Here is a 17308-nt window from a genome sequence, read left to right as displayed (position 1 = left end):
TTGTGGAAAAGAAAAGTCAAAATTAGAATTCTTCTGATCTAAAACTCAGCCCTCAAGACTCGTGGAAGCACTTACTACATGAAAACTAGAGTTCTGCCCACCTGCCCTGTGTTTACCTCGTGTCGGGTACATGACAAGAAAATGGCAATGTGACCGGAAAACAAAACCTCAGAGTTCAGACGAGGATTCCAAATATACTTTCGATATCAACTTCCTGCTTTTTATTTCTCACTTGATACCCTGCTGGTTAGAAGACCTGCATTTTTTTCTTCATAACTTTTACTTAAATTATACATTCATTCATTGCTGTAGTTGTGGTTTGAAAGTTTATCATTTTAACAACAATATATTTTGTTCCAAAGTTCATCTTGTATTTAGAGAATTCTTAGAGAGGGGTTTCCTTTTGGCTAGTTTCATTTTCAACCACAGAAATTTGCACACTAGATTGACTCACCGAAGTAAATATGGGTGTGGCATAAAGGCTTCCTCGGGAGTTTTTATCTGTAGCTCTTGGTTAACAGTGGAGAAATAGACCCAGAGAAACACGAATTTTCACAAGTTGATGCACAGTGAGGCAGCCAGGTTTGATTTCTGCCCTGTGCTATTGCCTCTATACCAAAGCAATCCTACCTTTACAAAACAGAAAGGTAGAATAATAAATTTCTTCTCTGATAGTAATTTCTGAGAGTACCATAGGAAAGTTTCCATGACTCTTCTCTCTGACAAACATGTATTGAATGCTTTATTCTGTGCCAGAAAAGTGTTTCATAGGAATTAGAAAATGCATAGCTTCAAGTCCTAGCCGGTTTGGCTCAGTGGATAGAGTGTCAGCCCTCGGACTGAAGGGTCCCGGGTTTGATTCCCCATCAAGGGCAAGTACCTGGGTTACAGGCTCCATCCCCAGCCCTGATAGGGGCATATGCGGGAGGCAACCAATCAATGTGTCTCTCTCACATCAATGTTTCTCTCTATCTCTGTCTCTCCCCCTCCCTTCACTCTCTCTAAAAATCAATGGGAAAATATCCTTGGAAGAGGATTAACCATAAATTAATTAAAATACAATAAATCTCATATCTTCAAGAAAAACCATGAGGCGAGTACTATCATTACCTCATTTTATAGATAGGGAAAGTGAGGCATAAAAATGCTAAGGCAGGGGCCACAGCACCACTAATAAATGGTGTCCTGGCAATCTGACTCCATAGCATACTCCCTGTGCTATCCTGCCTCCTTTTTTGTTATTTCATTCTAACTGATTTCCTGTACTCTCACTCCCACATAAGAATAAGAAGATATTTATCTAAAACTACTTTCCTCCGACTAGAATACAAGTTCCCAAGAGGAGCTTCTAAAACTGTGTCTTGCACAAAGTCTGCACTCAATCAATGAGTTGAATAAACGAGCTTAGGAGAGTTCTGGCTTTCCCAGAGAATATTATCAGACTGATAACATCACACGTGACCAGTTAATTTACGAATTCCCATGGTCTGATGCAAGCAAGTAAGCATGAGTCAGTTACCTTTCTTCTCTCTTTTATATTTTTCTATCTTTCTCCTAAGATGAGGCACAACAGTCTTGCAGAGATTCTCCAGTAAGGTCAGATCATCTGGATCTATTTTAGCTTGTTTCTCCAGATGTTCCAGGAAACTTAGAGAGGTCTGCAAGAGAATCAATGGCATCACATTTACTTGCCTACTGATTATCCATTCATTCATTAAACACTGCCTACGTGGCCACGAGGCATCAGGTTTTGCATGGATAGATAAGGTAGATTGTTTATCCCAGCGGAGTTCAATAGTGTGGGGGAAGAGGTATGACCAAGTCAATCTCTATACGATCTGTATTCATATCAAAAGCCAGTATACTAGTCTATATGGTGTCTCCCCCAAAATGTATACACATCATGTCTGTAATTTCAATTGTGTTTTGAAAATGAAATGTATCTTAATAAACACTGCCTTTATAACTATTCAAAGTGTGTATACATTTTCTGAGACACCCTGAATACTACATGCCATTCAGTGCCTGCCATATATTAACCTCAAAAACAACTCAGTGAGGTAGGTACTACTACAATCTCCATTTTAAAAATGAAACAGCTGAAGCACAGAGTCGACAACTTGTCCAGGATCACAGAGCCAGTAAGTGTCAGTGAAAGTCTCCTTCATTAACCATTGAGCTGTACTTCCTTTAACTCAGCAGCAAAACAGAAGCACCAAGGAAATGAGCATAAAATGTTTTTGAAAGAATGTTATATTTGGTATTTTAAAAGAAAAAAATCTCATAAGTAAGTACTCCTGGGAAAAGCTGCAAATTGGCTGGTATTATTTTAACATTGAATTACATATGGGATAGAAGGCACCAAATCTTTTCAATGATTAGGGCTTCTCAATGTATTAAGCTGGTTCTGAAAGAAAATATATACGAACAAAATTATACTAGAGCCCCCAGAAAAGAGAAAATATTCAGAAAGTGAACACTATTAGCAGAATGGGATCTGGGGAAGAGGTCTCTAGACATGATGAATGGTTGAACAGTCAAAAAGGGACAGTGTGTGCAGGATATTGAGAAGAAGGCTTTGAGCAAAAACCATGGGTGAGAGCCAGGTCATGGCTGGAGCAATGGGCTGATAAGGGACGGTGAAAGAACACACACACACACACACACACACACACACACACCATGTAGAAATTTGGGCAAGTGTCCCATGGCCCAAGGGGTACCAATAGTAGTTTTTAAGAACAGTAACATGAATAGATTTGTTTTTAAATAGGAGACTTTGGGAATAGGTTGGAGAAGGAATGGATTTGAGAGAAAATATTGGCAGAAAGGCTAAATACTCTGGTGAAGAGATGATCAAGACCTGGTGGTGGAAGTGCAGAGGAGGCACTGGACTTGAGACCATTTCTGAGTTGCAATTTGGTGAGTTTTGAAGTTCAATTGGAAGTGGGTGAAGAAGTGAAGAAAGAGTCAAAGATGACTTAAATGTTGATGCCACTCAATAATGTATCATCTATTCGACATAGCAGGCTTCACACAGCTGCACACAAGAGGTGAGACTCGAATTGCACCTTGGAGGATGACTACTGCTTCACTGCCAACATGGAAAAGGACATTCCAGGCAAAGAACACCATGTGGGGAAATGATGGGAAACTAAAAATCCGCTTATGTGGGCTTGTGTGGTGACTTCAGCAGGAATAGTATGGCTGGAGTGATGAAAGCTATAGCCAAACTGGAATGCATGGGATGTGATCGAGAATTGAGTGAGTGGAGGAAGGGTGTGTGGAGACTATTCTTTCAAGCAGCTTGGCAGTAGAGAGAAGGAGGAAGTTAGAGCAGTAACATAAGGTTGAGGACGAGTTCATTGGAGTGTGTGTATATATATGACGCAGTCTATTAAGTGCTCTAACTTCCTCCTTCTCTCTACTGCCAAACTGCTTGAAAGGATTTCAATGGTGAGTTTCCATACCAGGACTTAATAAGGCTACATTATCTGCAATTGCAATTGCAAAAAATTCGACCTGAGAAATAAATTCTTTACCGGCCAGTGAAACAAAAATGACCTTTGTAGGGTATTCTAGGTTACCACACATATATATTTAATTGTAGAAAGAGAACTAAATGAAGATTAAAAGAAAGTATAAACATAAAATAAATAAAAAATGTTAAACAAGATTGTGTAGTATATACACATGTGGCCATGTACTCTAACAATGTAGATATATTGCAACCAAAAAAAGGGGGGGAAGATAATAGGTATAGTACATGCAAAATAAATTTTCAACTGTTGTAAATAATCACACTGAATTCATGTAAAAATGACCCAGGAACCAATTTGAAGAGGCTACCACTGGGCAAAAATGGGACAATGAGGGTAATAATTGCAAAAGACTGAAACCCACCAAATATGTTTCAATCTATGAATTCAAACTTGTTTTTTAAAATGGGTCACTTTCAGAGAATGACAGAGAACCGGTCAGTCATCATAAACACTGGGCAAATAAAAGAATCTAGGATTTATATATAAACTGTATCACCAGGTAACCAAATAGACAAGGGGGAAACAAATTACAAAATTCAAAAAACCCATTTTGCAACCCCCAAAGAGTCAATATATAAAACTGTTAAACATCAATAGTTGCTAATATCAAAAAAGAGAGACGCTGGCCGGTGTGGATCGGCTGGTTGGAGCGCTGTCCTGTACACAAAGAGGTGGCAGGTTCGATTTGGTCACGGCGCACACCCAGGTTGCAGGTTCAGTCTCCAGGCGGGGCGCATACCGCCCAATGAAAGGATGCAACAAAAGACCACTATGTTCTTGTCAAGAGGACCTAACCTGAGTCTGTTGAAGCCTCTGAATTCAGTTGCCAATTTTCAGGAAAAGCAGAAGATAGAAGAGCTTGCTGCACTGCACCAAGCACACACATTAGCAAAACCTAGACGAGGGGAAATTCTATGGGCCAATTGTCCTCGGGGTCTTCAACACATTTTAAACAAAAGAAAGGGATTGTGGGAGGGGAGTTTAACCTATAGATCAAAGGACACTTCAAAGAAAAAAACTGGACAAGACTAAATTGAGGTCTAGAGATGCACAGGTAGGTGATACAACCATAAAGAAACATAAGACCCTGGTTACTGTAAAAGCCAGGACAGTGGATGCTTCTAGGGCAGGGGAAGGGGCTGTGATTGGGATGGGGCACATGGAAGGGTTTCTGGAAGGGCTAGCAAAATTCAATTTCTTATCCTGGGTAGTGGTTTCAAGGATATTAGCCTTATAATAATTCATTTAGTTGTATGTTTGTTTTGTGTCATTTTACTATACTTATATTTTGGTGCATGTTTTTCAAGAAAAGAAAGAAAGAAAGAAAATCCCTAGCCAGTTTTGCTCGATGGTTAGAGCATTGGCCCACAGACTGAAGGGTCGCAGGTTCGATTCCAGTCAAGGGCACATACCCCGGTTGTAGGCTCGATTCCTGCCCCTAACCCCTACCCCCTAACCCCCACCCCCTACCCGTCAGGGTGCGGGCTGGAGGCAACCAATCGATGTGTCTCTCTCACATCGAAGTTTCTCTTTCTGTGTCCACTCTCTCTAAAAACCAATGGAAAAAAATGTCCTCAGGTAACAACAAAACAAAAAAAAAAAAGTGTAAAAAAAATAACACAATAACAGGAAGCTATCAAAACTCCCAGGGCTATCTAAGGAAGAAAATTCTGACAAGGGGCAACAACGAGAATGCCATAAATATATCTTTGCACACCCCCAACATGGAGGTTTAGTTCATCCTGCCAGTCCCCCCAGTTATTCGTTGTAAAATCACATAAACAGAAAGTTCAGGCTTTTTTTTTTTTTTTCCAAAAGGAAAGAGAAAGGGGTAGATTGCATCACAAGGTTCTGGGGCGATAATGGTGAGTAGGCTCAGCCCCACCCCCAAGGAACTCACAACCAATCTTTGGGAGAAAAGGATCTCTAGAGATAACCGATCAAAGGACACAAAAGGCTTAAATCCCTGAGGGCTCTGAAAAGGGGAAAAAAGGACTCAAAGATTATGGCCAAAACAGAGACATAACCTACTCAGGTTTATAGGTCTGACACCAAGAAACACGTTTAATGAATTACTAGCATGGTCTTCATTTGACCTACCACATGTATCACAGCTTCCCTTCCTTGGTTATTTTTTTAAGTTATTTAGCATCAGTTGCTCAGAGAGAATGTGACATGGCGGCTGCACATGAAGGCTCAGAGAACTGGTGAGGTTGAATGGTGGAATTTATGGCTGTTCGCTTAGTGCTACATTTCATAACTTCCATATGCCACATGTATTTTTGTATGTTATGAAATGTTATACAACTTAGAATCTAATTAAAGGAGTGGTTAAATAACACAAAGACATGTTACAGGTAAAGTTTGAAAACTGGTCCCTTCAGAAATCAACTAACTTGCTTGCCACAAGCTGCTGTTGGAGTCCAAAGAGAAAATATAAAGTCTTGAGGCCAGAAGAGAGACATGCAGCTACTTCACTGCCAATACAGCAAGAATACTAGCAAATATGGCCAATACAGTAAGAATATTAGCAAAGAGCATTATATTAACATTAAAAGCATCACTATTAGTTCAAAGCACTTATATAGCTCTTTGCAAAGTACATCTTCAAACTGTTTCATTTGCTTTCCACAGAAACCTTACATGGGAGACCCTGTGAAGTCCACGGGAAAGGACACATGGTTCCCTCAGACACCTCGATTAGTGTAGGTGACGAGCGATGAGTCCCACTCTGCCTTTTTCCCCCACCTCCTCATTTCTTGGCTGTGCCCTGGACATTTATTTCTGTATCATAACAAATAGTTGATGTCAGTAGCAGTTAATCACTTACTGCACGGTTACTGTTTGTCAAATACGGGCCCTATGCTCATGCCTCATGTACATTATTTTCTTGAATCCGCTCAACAGTGCTGGAAGGAGCTGACATGGTACATGAGAAAATGGAGACTCAGAAATCTTCGAACATAGCCTCACATATGGAGAAATTGGTTGCAGAACCAGCACTAGAATCCAGGCCCGTTCGACACCAATGTCGATATTCCTAACCTTTGATGATATTGTCTCCCACAAAAAATGCACCATCTTGAAAACCCTCCCCAGCATCTTCCCAAACGCAGATTAAAGCGATGCTCACAGAGACCCCACTCTGTATGACCCACTCACCGGCGTCTCGACTTTTGGCAAGGACTCCTTCAGAATGAAGATCATTCCCTTCAAGTTCTCTGAGTCGATGTCTTCTGACAGTTCATAGAGCAGGTTTCTAAGACACACACCCAAAGAGACAAATGAAGCCTCACACGTGCAGAGGACAGCACTGTGTGAATCGAGTGCATCTACAAATGTTCTCTCTCTCGGGTACGTGACCACAGCCCTGTGATTAATCCCATTGTATAGATTCAAAAACTAAAACTTTGAGCTTCAAAGTGGCCTCTTAAATTAAGATAACATGGTAAACAGTAGGGACAGGCTTTCTGGTTCCAAGCCCAGTGCCAGGAAAGCATAGAACACAATTTTGGCCTTCCATCTCCCAACTCCACTGGAGGAGTTCTGGGTTATTCTACAGGCCCTTGTCACAGAGAACCTGATGCCCGGCAATGTCAAGTCCACTCTTGAAAGAGAAAGGACAATACCCCACTTCTGGGTAGTCATATAGTGAATCACTAGAAAAGCTGAACATTTCTTTCACTCACACACTGATGCCTCTGCACGCCAGGGACCAGCCCTCAGTAGTTGAACAGCAGATTTCCAGCATCCCCTCACTGAGCCGAGCGAGGGTAGCTCAGGTTCTGGGAGCCAGTCCAAATGTTAAAGCCTGAAGGACATAATCACCCAGGCAATTCGATAAAACCGCACTTCGAAGGCTCCTCCTTGTGAGGGTCTCTACAGCTACTATGTCCGGGACCATGTAAAACAGTGGTGTCTAAGGTCTGACCACGACAGGCCTGATGTCTGTATTTTACCTCTCTCACCCAAAACATGTAACCAGACACGCCATGAATGACATCCCTCCCTCACACAGAGGCATTTCACTCTGCTTATTATGCATTCTTTCCTTCTCAATCACTGAATACAGGCAGACAGAAGAAAGGACAGTCTGAGGGCGTGCAGACTGGGAAGGAGGAACGCATGGGCCTGCTGTGCTGGGGTGGGCTTCCCTTGGGAGGGAGATACGAAGGTGAGGGAAGCCACTGCCAGGCCCGAGAATCCCAGCGTTTCACCTCAGTGGTACCTAGAGCTGAGAAATCTCCTAGCGTTGCTGATCAGAGACACCCAAGGAGGTCGATAAGAAAGAGACCCAAGAGATCTTAATCCCAGTCTCCTTTCTTTCTTCTTCTTTTATTTTTTTAATCTTTATTGTTGAAAGTATTACATAGGCCAGTGATGGCGAACCTATGACACGTGTGTCAGAGGTGACAAGCGAACTCATTTTTTTGGTTGATTTTTCTTTGTTAAATGGCATTTAAATATATAAAATAAATATCAAAAATATAAGTCTTTGTTTTACTATGGTTTCAAATATCAAAAAATTTCTATATGTGACACGGCACCAGAGTTAAGTTAGGGTTTTTCAAAATGCTGACACGCTGAGCTCAAAAGGTTCGCCATCACTGACATAGGCCCTCCTTTTTCCCCCATTAACCTCTTCCAGCCCTCTCCCGTCCCCTGCCCCTTAGGCCCTCACCACCCCATTGTCTGTCCACGGGTTATGCATCCATGCATACAAGTTCTTTGGTTGTTCTCTCCCCCCATCTCCCCCACCCCCAACCCGCCTTCCCTCTGAGGTTCATGCTTCTATGTCTCTGGGTCTATTTTTGATCATCGGTGTATTTGGTTCATTACCTTCCACATATGAGTGAGATCATATGAGGAAACCCCAGTCTCCTTCCGAGGCCCAGTGGCCTGAATGACCCCTAACTGGACACCCATTCTGCCTTGATGGCAGTCTCCTCCTCACCTGAACGGGGAGACCTGCTTCCGGGTGGGCAGCAGATCCTTCACTTGCTCTTTGGTGTAGCCGAGGTGCCTCAGCAGCGAGTTCTGCTTCATGATGTAGAGGAGTTCCGCCAGGAGGAAGGTGTCTTCCTCACTCAGCAGCTCCTCGTTAATGAGATGGTCAAAAATATCCAAGGCCGAGCTGGCCTTCTCCAGCTTCTTGTGGGGGACAAAGTCTCGGCAGAGAAACTTCAATTTTTGCACCTCTAGGTCTCCAAGGTTTGAATCAATACGCAGAAGCCTTCTGCGCAGCTTCTCACTACCGTTATCCTCCGGACCGGAAATGCAACTCTGATTGCGAGATGACATGGCCAGTCTGGAAAAGACAGAGAGACGGGGTACCCTCCACTTCCCAGGCCCTCTCCCGCCTACAGCCTCCTCCCTCCCGGGCACTAGACTTTCCTGGAAACCTAAAAATTACTGACAGGAAAATGATTGTGCAGTTATTTCAAAAACCAATAGCCAACACTTGTGTGTGAACCCTTTGGGAGGTCCGCGGGGAGCTTTGGGGGAAGCCATTTACCCTGACTTCTCTGGAATCAAAATGTCCCCGTAGAAGCGAGTGAAATGGAGGACAACTCAGCACAACAGTTTCCGCTGGAGTTCGTCTTCCGGTTGGAGCTCTTTTGTTTTTAAATTTATTTTTTTATTTATTGATCTTGAGAGAGAGAAACATCGACTTGTTGTTCCACATATTTATGCATTCATTGGTTGATTCTTGTATGTGCCCTGACCGGAGATGGAACCGGAAACCTCGGCGTAGGGCGTTCTAACCAACTGAGCTACCCTAGGCCGAGCTGCCAGGGTCTGGTTAGAACTCTTAAGTCATTGCCATCAAACGGCAGAATTTGCACTTAGATTTATGCCCCACAGCTTAGAAATAAAGCAACGGGGGTTTATATTTCTGAAGTGCTTACCAACCCAAGGATGGCAAGGTAATATTACTAACCAGAACAGGACAGGTTTGTAACCCACAGGAAGAATTACCATAATCCCAGCTCCCAGAAATACAGGGAGGTTTTAGACAAGGAATGTTCAAATCAATATAGAAAGTCACAAAGTAACTAAGTCAATATTTCCACATAAGCAGTGCATAAACTGGTCTTTTCTACACTAAATTTCATACTAATAAGAGCATCAATAAATTGACAACATTTTTCAATGTAATATTATTCATCATATAAGGACAAGGTATATATCCACTATGCAAGACTTGGCTATTTAGGAAGAAGAAACTACTTTCTAAAGGAAAGAGAACATAGCCAAAATGAAACATCAATAACAAAGAGTGGTTATATCTCGATGATATAATTATGTAAAATATAAATTTTCTTCTGGGCTCCTGTGTGAGTTTCTCAAATCTTATGCAATAAACACATCTTACTTTTATTATTAGAAAAAATAAACAAAATAATGGGGTCATCATGGGATCTTCTTATTCTAACTCATTATACATTTGCCTTGAAGTTTCCTGAAGATCCTAAATCTCTCGCTTCCTGAATGGAGACGAGCGTATTCCTGCCGGTAAAAGGCTATGTCGAAGCCTTCCTAGGGCTTTTTAAACTTTCATTTTCCATAGGGAGGCTAATAAATCCAGGCAGAAACCATGCAATTGCTGAAAACAAGAGTTTTTGCCAGTTTCTATGACAGAAAGCAAGGGGGAAATGCTGGACTGTATGACCCCGGGCAGAGGAAAGTAGTTAATTACATACCTTCAAATCAGATTCCACGGATCCTCTGGAAGTAAGTGGTTCTTGGGGAAATTACCTGAAAACAAAGTTTTTAAGGAATTAGGATCCTCTCTGTGCTCCAAATTTCAAGAAAGCTCCCATTTACACGGGAGGAAAACTTCAGGCTTGCTGCTGACTCTGCAATGAATACTGGCCCCTCAGGTTTAATATTAATTTCCTGCTGATGTCATCGCTGCCTTTTCCCTGCCCCTTTCCCTTTGCTGGCATTAGGATAACCCTGATCAACAGCACCTCCTAAAGGCAGACGCGTCCATTTTTCCAACCACTTCCTTCCCCAAATTCCCTTAAGCTTTAAAATAAAACCCAGAATCTCATGAATAGTAGTCACCCATCTTAATCTTTTCTCAACAACTCCATTTACAAATTAACAACAACAGCAAAAATTTTTTAAGCAAAAAGGAAGAAGAAAAAGAGGAGGAGGCGGAGGAGAAAGAGCTGAGAGATAAGCCGATCTGAGGTATTTACAAAGAAGTCAAATAACAGTAGACAAAACTGATGCAGTCTCTGCCCTCACAGCGCATTCAGTCCAGCAGGAAAGAGAATTTGAAGACATTATTCTAAGAACAAAAACAATGCCTAACACTCACCAGGTTATCACTATTACTATGTGTCAAGCATGCTTTGTTCACAAAGTCACCCAATGACCCCCTTTTTTTAAGACTTGAAAACTCAGACAAAGAAAAATTGGGTAATTTGCCCAAAGTCACACAACGAGCTAGTGGGAAACCCAAACCTCAAACCAGCAAGTTTGGCTCTAAATCACTACACGATAATTTAAATGTTGCCAAGTTCTGGGAAGAATTCCAGAATCTTGGAAAGATACTTCATCTCTGAAAATAACTAAAATGTATTATGCTTTATTAGCAAATGCTAAACTGCCATTTCCAGATCCTAGGCATCATCTAGAGAACCTCTGGGTTTAAGAAAGGCAGGTCCTGCCCTCGCCAGTTTGGCTCAGCGGATAGTGCATTGGCCTGAGGACCAAAGGGTCCCAGGTTCGATTCCAGTCAAGGGCTTGTACTTAGTTGCAGGCTCCTCCCTGGCCGAGGCCCTGGTCCAGACTCGTGCAGGAGGCAACCAACCGATGTGTTTCTTTGACATTGATGTTTCTCTCTCTTTTCCTCTCTCTAAGAATCAATGGGAAAATATCCTCAGGTGAAGATTAAAAAAAAAAAGAAGAAGAAAAGAAAGACGAGTCCAAGTGGTGATGGTCGCACAACAGGTAAATGTATTTAATGCCACTAACGTGCACCCTTAAAAATGGTTAAAATGGGGCTTCCAGTCAAGATGGCAGCACATCCCTATGCCCATAGTGGACAGCTTTATTCCTAGGCCCCAAAAGTTATCCAATAAGCCCCAGAAGGGATGGAAATGAAATGGCCAAGAGAGCAAAGGCTTATTTCAAAACCTTTGTCCCTCAGTTCCAGGAGGCAGCATTTGGCAATGGAAAGCTCTAAGACAGTGGTCGGCAAACCGCAGCTCTCGAGCCACATGCGGCTCTTTGGCCCCTTGAGTGTGGCTCTTCCACAAAATATCTCATGTGGGCGCACACATACAGTGCGATTGAAACTTCGTGGCCCATGCACAAAAATCATCTTATTGATGAGAACCTGGAATCATGCCTAAAATTAAAAACAACAACATACAAACCTGACTTACCCAAACTTTCCAAGGAGATGCAAGGCCATTGTTCACATTAGTGTTTGTCAGTCATTGTCATGATTTATTTATTTATTTTTGAAATACAATTTCCATTTATTTCCCCCCCAGAGAACTTTTCTTCACTCTTTAAAGACTCAGCTCCTTACATGGGCTTTGGGGGAGGTCGTGGGGCAGCACTCTCAGGTCTGAATCGGGGTGGGGGTGTTCGGTCCTTCCGGGCTTCATGAGAACGATTCCTGACTACTGTGCTGTGAATGGCACAGCTCACACAGTAATGCAGCTTCACATACAGCTCGGGAAGCACATAGGCGTCGAAGACACTCGCTTCGGAGATGTCCCGAACGGCTGCGGCCTCCACTATGTTTCGAATGACAAACTTCTTAATGGCCTTGTCCTTGGGCATGCACCGGGCACAGTTGGTGCAACGAATAGGCTGCACATGGCCTCGGCCTTTTTTGGCACGACCATTGTTCCTTCTTTTCTTGGTCATCTTGGAAACAAGGACCCGAGAGAGTCATTGTCATGATTTAATTTCATGGATATTGTAAGGTAAATAGTAAGGAATTTAATTTTATCAATAAATAATGTCGTTATTAAGTATGATATCAAGTTTTATTCAACGTACCTATAGTTTAACTAAGACTTAAAATTTTAAGTAAAGTTTATTAAGTTAATTTTAGGGAACGTTGTGGAGTGAAAGAAGATGTAGTGTCGAGGACTGAGAAAGGCATGTTGAGATGGTTTGGACATATAGAGAGGATGAACGAAAGGAGATAGACAAAACAAGTATACAAGACGAGTGTGGATGGGAGAGTTGGAAGGGGTCTACCTCAGCAAACATACCTCAATCAGATTGAGGACGTTTTTAGCAAAGGCCAGCTTAGGAGTACCCTAATTAAGTTAATAACAATGTACCTACCTATATAGTTTAAGTTTAAAATATTTGGCTCTCAAAAGAAATTTCAGCCAAAACCGGCTTGGCTCAGTGGATAGAGCGTCGGCCTGCGGACTGAAAGGTCCCAGGTTCGATTCCGGTCAAGGGCATGTACCTGGGTTGTGGGCACATCCCCAGGAGGAAATGTGCAGGAGGCAGCTGATCGATGTTTCTCTCTCATCGATGTTTCTAACTCTCTATCTCTCTCCCTTCCCCTCTGTAAAAAATCAATAAAATATATTTTTTTTAAAAAAGAAATTTCAATCGTTGTACTGTTGATATTTGGCTCTGTTGACTAATGAGTTTGCTGACCACTGCTCTAGGAAATGATGAGGAGGATTTATAATCTAACTAGAGGCCCAGTGCATGAAATTATGCACTGGTAGGGTCCCTAGGCCTGGCCTGCAATCAGGGCCAATCTGTGGGGCAACCAGCAGGGCAATGGGGGGGGAGGGCACAGGGTGGGGAGCCGCTGGCACCTGCCTTGGCTGGTCTGGGGCCTGTAGCTGGGGGCAGCTCCTGTGTTGAGCGTCTGCACCCTGGTGGTCAGTGTGCATCATAGTGACCAGTCGTTCCATTCGTGGATTTGCACATTAGGCTTTTATTATATAGGATAGATAGAGCACCTGAATTAATCTGAAAAGTAATCATATTATTTTAAATCTTAGAACACATATACTTATGTGAATAGGGGGTTAAGTTTCTAAATTATGAAAACGGGGTTAAGTTTCCTTTTCAAGGCCTGGGCAAAGCAATTGAGGAGGTGACTCAGCTGTGAATCCAGCAAGCAGAAACAATAAGCAGGTTCAGATCAACCCACCAGGAGTCAAAACATTATCTCCTTAACATCATCTCATCGCCTGATGAGTAATTACAATAGCTGATTGTAATAAATAAACAGAAACAATAGCTGTTTCTGTTTCTGTTTGTGGGTGTTCACTAGCAACCCCAGCTGGCAGCCCCCTGGGCCACATTCTGGCTGTAAGTCCCGGGCACAGTAAGACATCATCTGAAAGATCCATGGAAAGGACTCTGATTCATTAAGCCTTGTCTGTGGTTATGTGCACCTGTAAATATCCTATATAAGAGTGTCTCTGTTGATTGTTGTTTGTGTCTCTTTGTTGTTTGGTCTCTAGTGAGAGTTCTTGTCTGTCTGTCTGTCTGTAATGTAAGGATTCTACTGAGAAACAAAAATATGGGAAATAGTCATTTAAACTCCCCAAGTACTTATCCTAGAGGGCTGGAGCTAAAGAAGTGCCCTTGAATAGGCTGCAGAAGCGGCAGGAACGGGGTGAGGGGGAACTCTCCTTGTAAAGGGAAAAAAAAAATGGTATTTGACACTAAAGCTGTTGGAGGCCCAGGAGTTGCTACAGTCCTAGGAACAAACCCCGGGGCCTTCTATCTCCCCACATACACACCCACCTTTTTTGCAGCCTCCTAAGAGTTTTCAGGTTATGTTATCTCTGTTATACTTCTTAAGAATGTGAGTATATTTTCCATGAGGAAATTAAGCCTATTTCTGAAATCAACTCATCAACAGCATCTCATCGCCTGATGACTAATTACAATAACTGACATCTGCGGACCCCCAGGCCTGCATGTAGCTGCATTCCTGAGGGGGGGGGGGGGGGGGGCGTTGTTCCTGTATTTGCCTAGGAAGCAAAGGTTTTATATATATTATTAAAATGGTTATGTTATGTTAATCAGGAACTTGATTACTTAAAAGCCCATCTTCTTTTTTTTTATATATATATTTCTTTATTGATTTCAGAGAGGAAGGGAGAAGGAGAGAGAGATAGAAACATCCGTGATGAGAGACAATCATGGATTGACTGCCTCCTGCACGCCCCACACTGGGGATGGAGCCCACAAACCGGGCATGTGCCTTTGGCCTGAATCGAACCTGGGACCCTTCAGTCCGCAGGCTGACACTCCATCCACTGAGCCAAGCTGGCCAGTTAAAAGCCCATCTTCTTAATCATAAGAATTGAAGTTTTACTACTTTATGTGGTGTTTAATAATAAATTATTTAACACTGCTTAATAATAATATATAATCTTTTAGCCTAATGTATTTGACTACCTTCCCAGGGTTTGAATTTTAAGAAACTTTTCCTTGACCTAGAATTAGCTTTAGGTCATTCCAATGGGCCCTGGAATGCAGGATTTGCTTTCTCTGCTTATGAAGGAAAACTTTATCCATAAGGTATATGGGAAGCCCTGTCAAATAAGGAAATAATAATTATATTTTTCATATATATGCGTATTAAATAAATTCTGATATGCTTAGAATATTGTGTGTTGCAGGACAAGATTCCATGCCATTTGCATTATAATCAAATCAATAACCGTATAATTTTAAATTTCTTGCCATTTGGAGATAGTCACTGTTTTGTTATGGTGCATTTGGAAAACTGTTACATCTTCTGAGGGATGCATAGAAAGGACTCTGATTTATTTTAAGCTACATATCTCTGAGAATAAACTTTCATATCATCCCCTTGAATTGGATAAAAATGACTAGAACTCTATAGAGTATCTGCATGTATAGAAATACGGGCAAGAAAAATCAGGAGAAACAGAATGTGATTATAGAACTGAATGAGCTAAAAATAATTGTATAGTTTTTATAACTTTTATTAAAAATATTGCTGATTTTTAACCTTCTTGTTTCCCAGGCATAAGGGAACTTGTTTCTTTTCTTAAGGCAGTTTGGGCCCTAACCAGTTTGGATCAGTGGATAGAGCATTGGCCTGTGGACTGAAAAGGTCCCAGGTTCGATTCCGGTCAAAAGCATGTACCTTGGTTGCGGGCACATCCCCAGTAGGAGGTGTGCAGGAGGCAGTTGATCGATGTTTCTCCCTCATCGATATTTCTAACTCTCTATCCCTCTTCCTTCCTCTCTGTAAAAAATCAATAAAATATAACAAACAAACAAACAAACAGCAGTTTGGTGAATTGTACCTTGATAGGCAGTATTACAGCATTTATATTTTTCTCCATATCTGATTCCTCCAGAAACTAGAAACTCTTAATGAGTATTATTGTTCTCATGGCAATGTGTTTGTTTGCATAAATCTGATAAGAATCTGATTTCTTCATAACAGGATGTAAGCCAGTTTCCAATTGTGGTTTTATTAACCAAAACTTAACTGGAATGTCATCTCTGAGAGACACATGCCAGAACTCTAGATGTCATCAGAAAGCTCTAAGGCAGTGGTTCTCAACCTTCTGGCCCTTTAAATACAGTTCCTCATGTTGTGACCCAACCATAAAATGATTTTCGTTGCTACTTCATAACTGTCATGTTGCGACTGTTATGAATCGTCATGTAAATATCTGATATGCAGGATGGACTTAGGCGACCCCTGTGAAAGGGTGGTTCAACCGCCAAAGGGGTTTCGACCCACAGGTTGAGAGCCACTGCTCTAAGGAATGAAGACTGACTTTGAAGCCGATAAGCCCCTTGGATAAATGGCCTGGTACCTTGCTTGGTCACGTAGTTCGTGACAGTCTTTCCAGGTGAAGAACGAAAGTTGCTTTCCTGAGAGGTGGCATGAAAGAAACCTTAAGACACCTGTAGGGACCTCAACTCAAGGAATGCACCCCAATTCTGTAGGTATTGCAGGCGAAACCTGATAGCAACTGTGTGGCTTGGTTTCTTTGCCCTGGGAGTAAACTTTCTCATGAGATTCCAGTAAAGAATATTTTTTTTAAATAGTCTGTGTGATCAACTGTTATTCTTGTTGTGCTCATGCAAACCATCAGGCCAAATTGTAGCTGAATGTAATACAGTAAATAAATTGGTCTTCATTTGGCTCTTTAATAAAAATGAGAGTGATTTTAGCGAGAAAATTTATTTCAACAGGAAATTATTAGAACTAAAATGTTTTTTTCTTCCACCAGACCATTTATCATAATTCTTACTGTTCTAACTTTTGCCCAATAAAACTAAATTTTACAACACAGCTTGTCTACACCAGGTTATAAGCCCTAATCACACCTAGGGAATACCACCTCTAGGCATCATTGCCACCTCCTTCTGTGGCCAGGCCTCATCGTCCCTCTGACAGGGAGCAAGGATCTCTTGGCTCTGACAGGACTTCAACCCTCATCAGGAGGAAGTAGTTTCAGAAGAGATCCGACGGCTCCTTTCCCTGAAAGAATTCAGAGCCAGGATCCTTGAGGAGGATGTGGTAGGCAATTAGACAGACATAAGCAGAGCAAAGATGATGGGTCAACTGGAGGAGAGATGGACCCTGAAACGTACCTGTGACCACTCCATCTGCTCTGAAGCTGGCAATGGAGGAGCCTGTGTAGAACTGACCTTTAATTCTAACTAATTAGAAAGAATTTATAGTTTCGGTATAATAGAAAGTATAGAGATGAAAGAAAAGGAAAGTGAAGTAGACAAACTGAAAGGGACTA

The 17308-nt window shown here is 41.9% G+C and overlaps 1 protein-coding gene and 1 pseudogene across 2 annotated transcripts in view; both read right to left on the bottom strand.

The window, feature by feature from the left end:
* CASP10 (caspase 10) overlaps window positions 1-10411 on the bottom strand; it is a 30755-nt gene extending 20344 nt beyond the window's left edge. The window contains exons 1-5 of one of the 2 annotated variants that reach the window (XM_070421827.1): window positions 10247-10411; window positions 9058-9192; window positions 8497-8850; window positions 6705-6801; window positions 1520-1658 (exon numbers count right to left, since the gene is read on the bottom strand). In XM_070421827.1, the coding sequence (XP_070277928.1) occupies window positions 1520-1658; window positions 6705-6801; window positions 8497-8843 (583 nt within the window). In that variant the 5' untranslated portion in view covers window positions 8844-8850; window positions 9058-9192; window positions 10247-10411. The remainder of the gene's footprint in view (window positions 1-1519; window positions 1659-6704; window positions 6802-8496; window positions 8851-9057; window positions 9193-10246) is intronic. The other variant, XM_070421825.1, reaches the window with a different exon arrangement.
* A 1678-nt stretch (window positions 10412-12089) lies between these two features.
* Window positions 12090-12437, bottom strand: LOC139015502 (small ribosomal subunit protein eS26 pseudogene; annotated as a pseudogene).
* Between the last annotated feature and the right edge of the window lie 4871 nt (window positions 12438-17308).

Source organism: Myotis yumanensis, unplaced genomic scaffold (genome assembly GCF_028538775.1).
Source record: "Myotis yumanensis isolate MYYU_CA2020_CCGP unplaced genomic scaffold, mMyoYum1.0.hap1 SCAF_8, whole genome shotgun sequence".
Classification (NCBI taxonomy): Eukaryota; Metazoa; Chordata; class Mammalia; order Chiroptera; family Vespertilionidae; genus Myotis; species Myotis yumanensis.
This window is presented reverse-complemented; position numbering and strand designations above follow the sequence as displayed.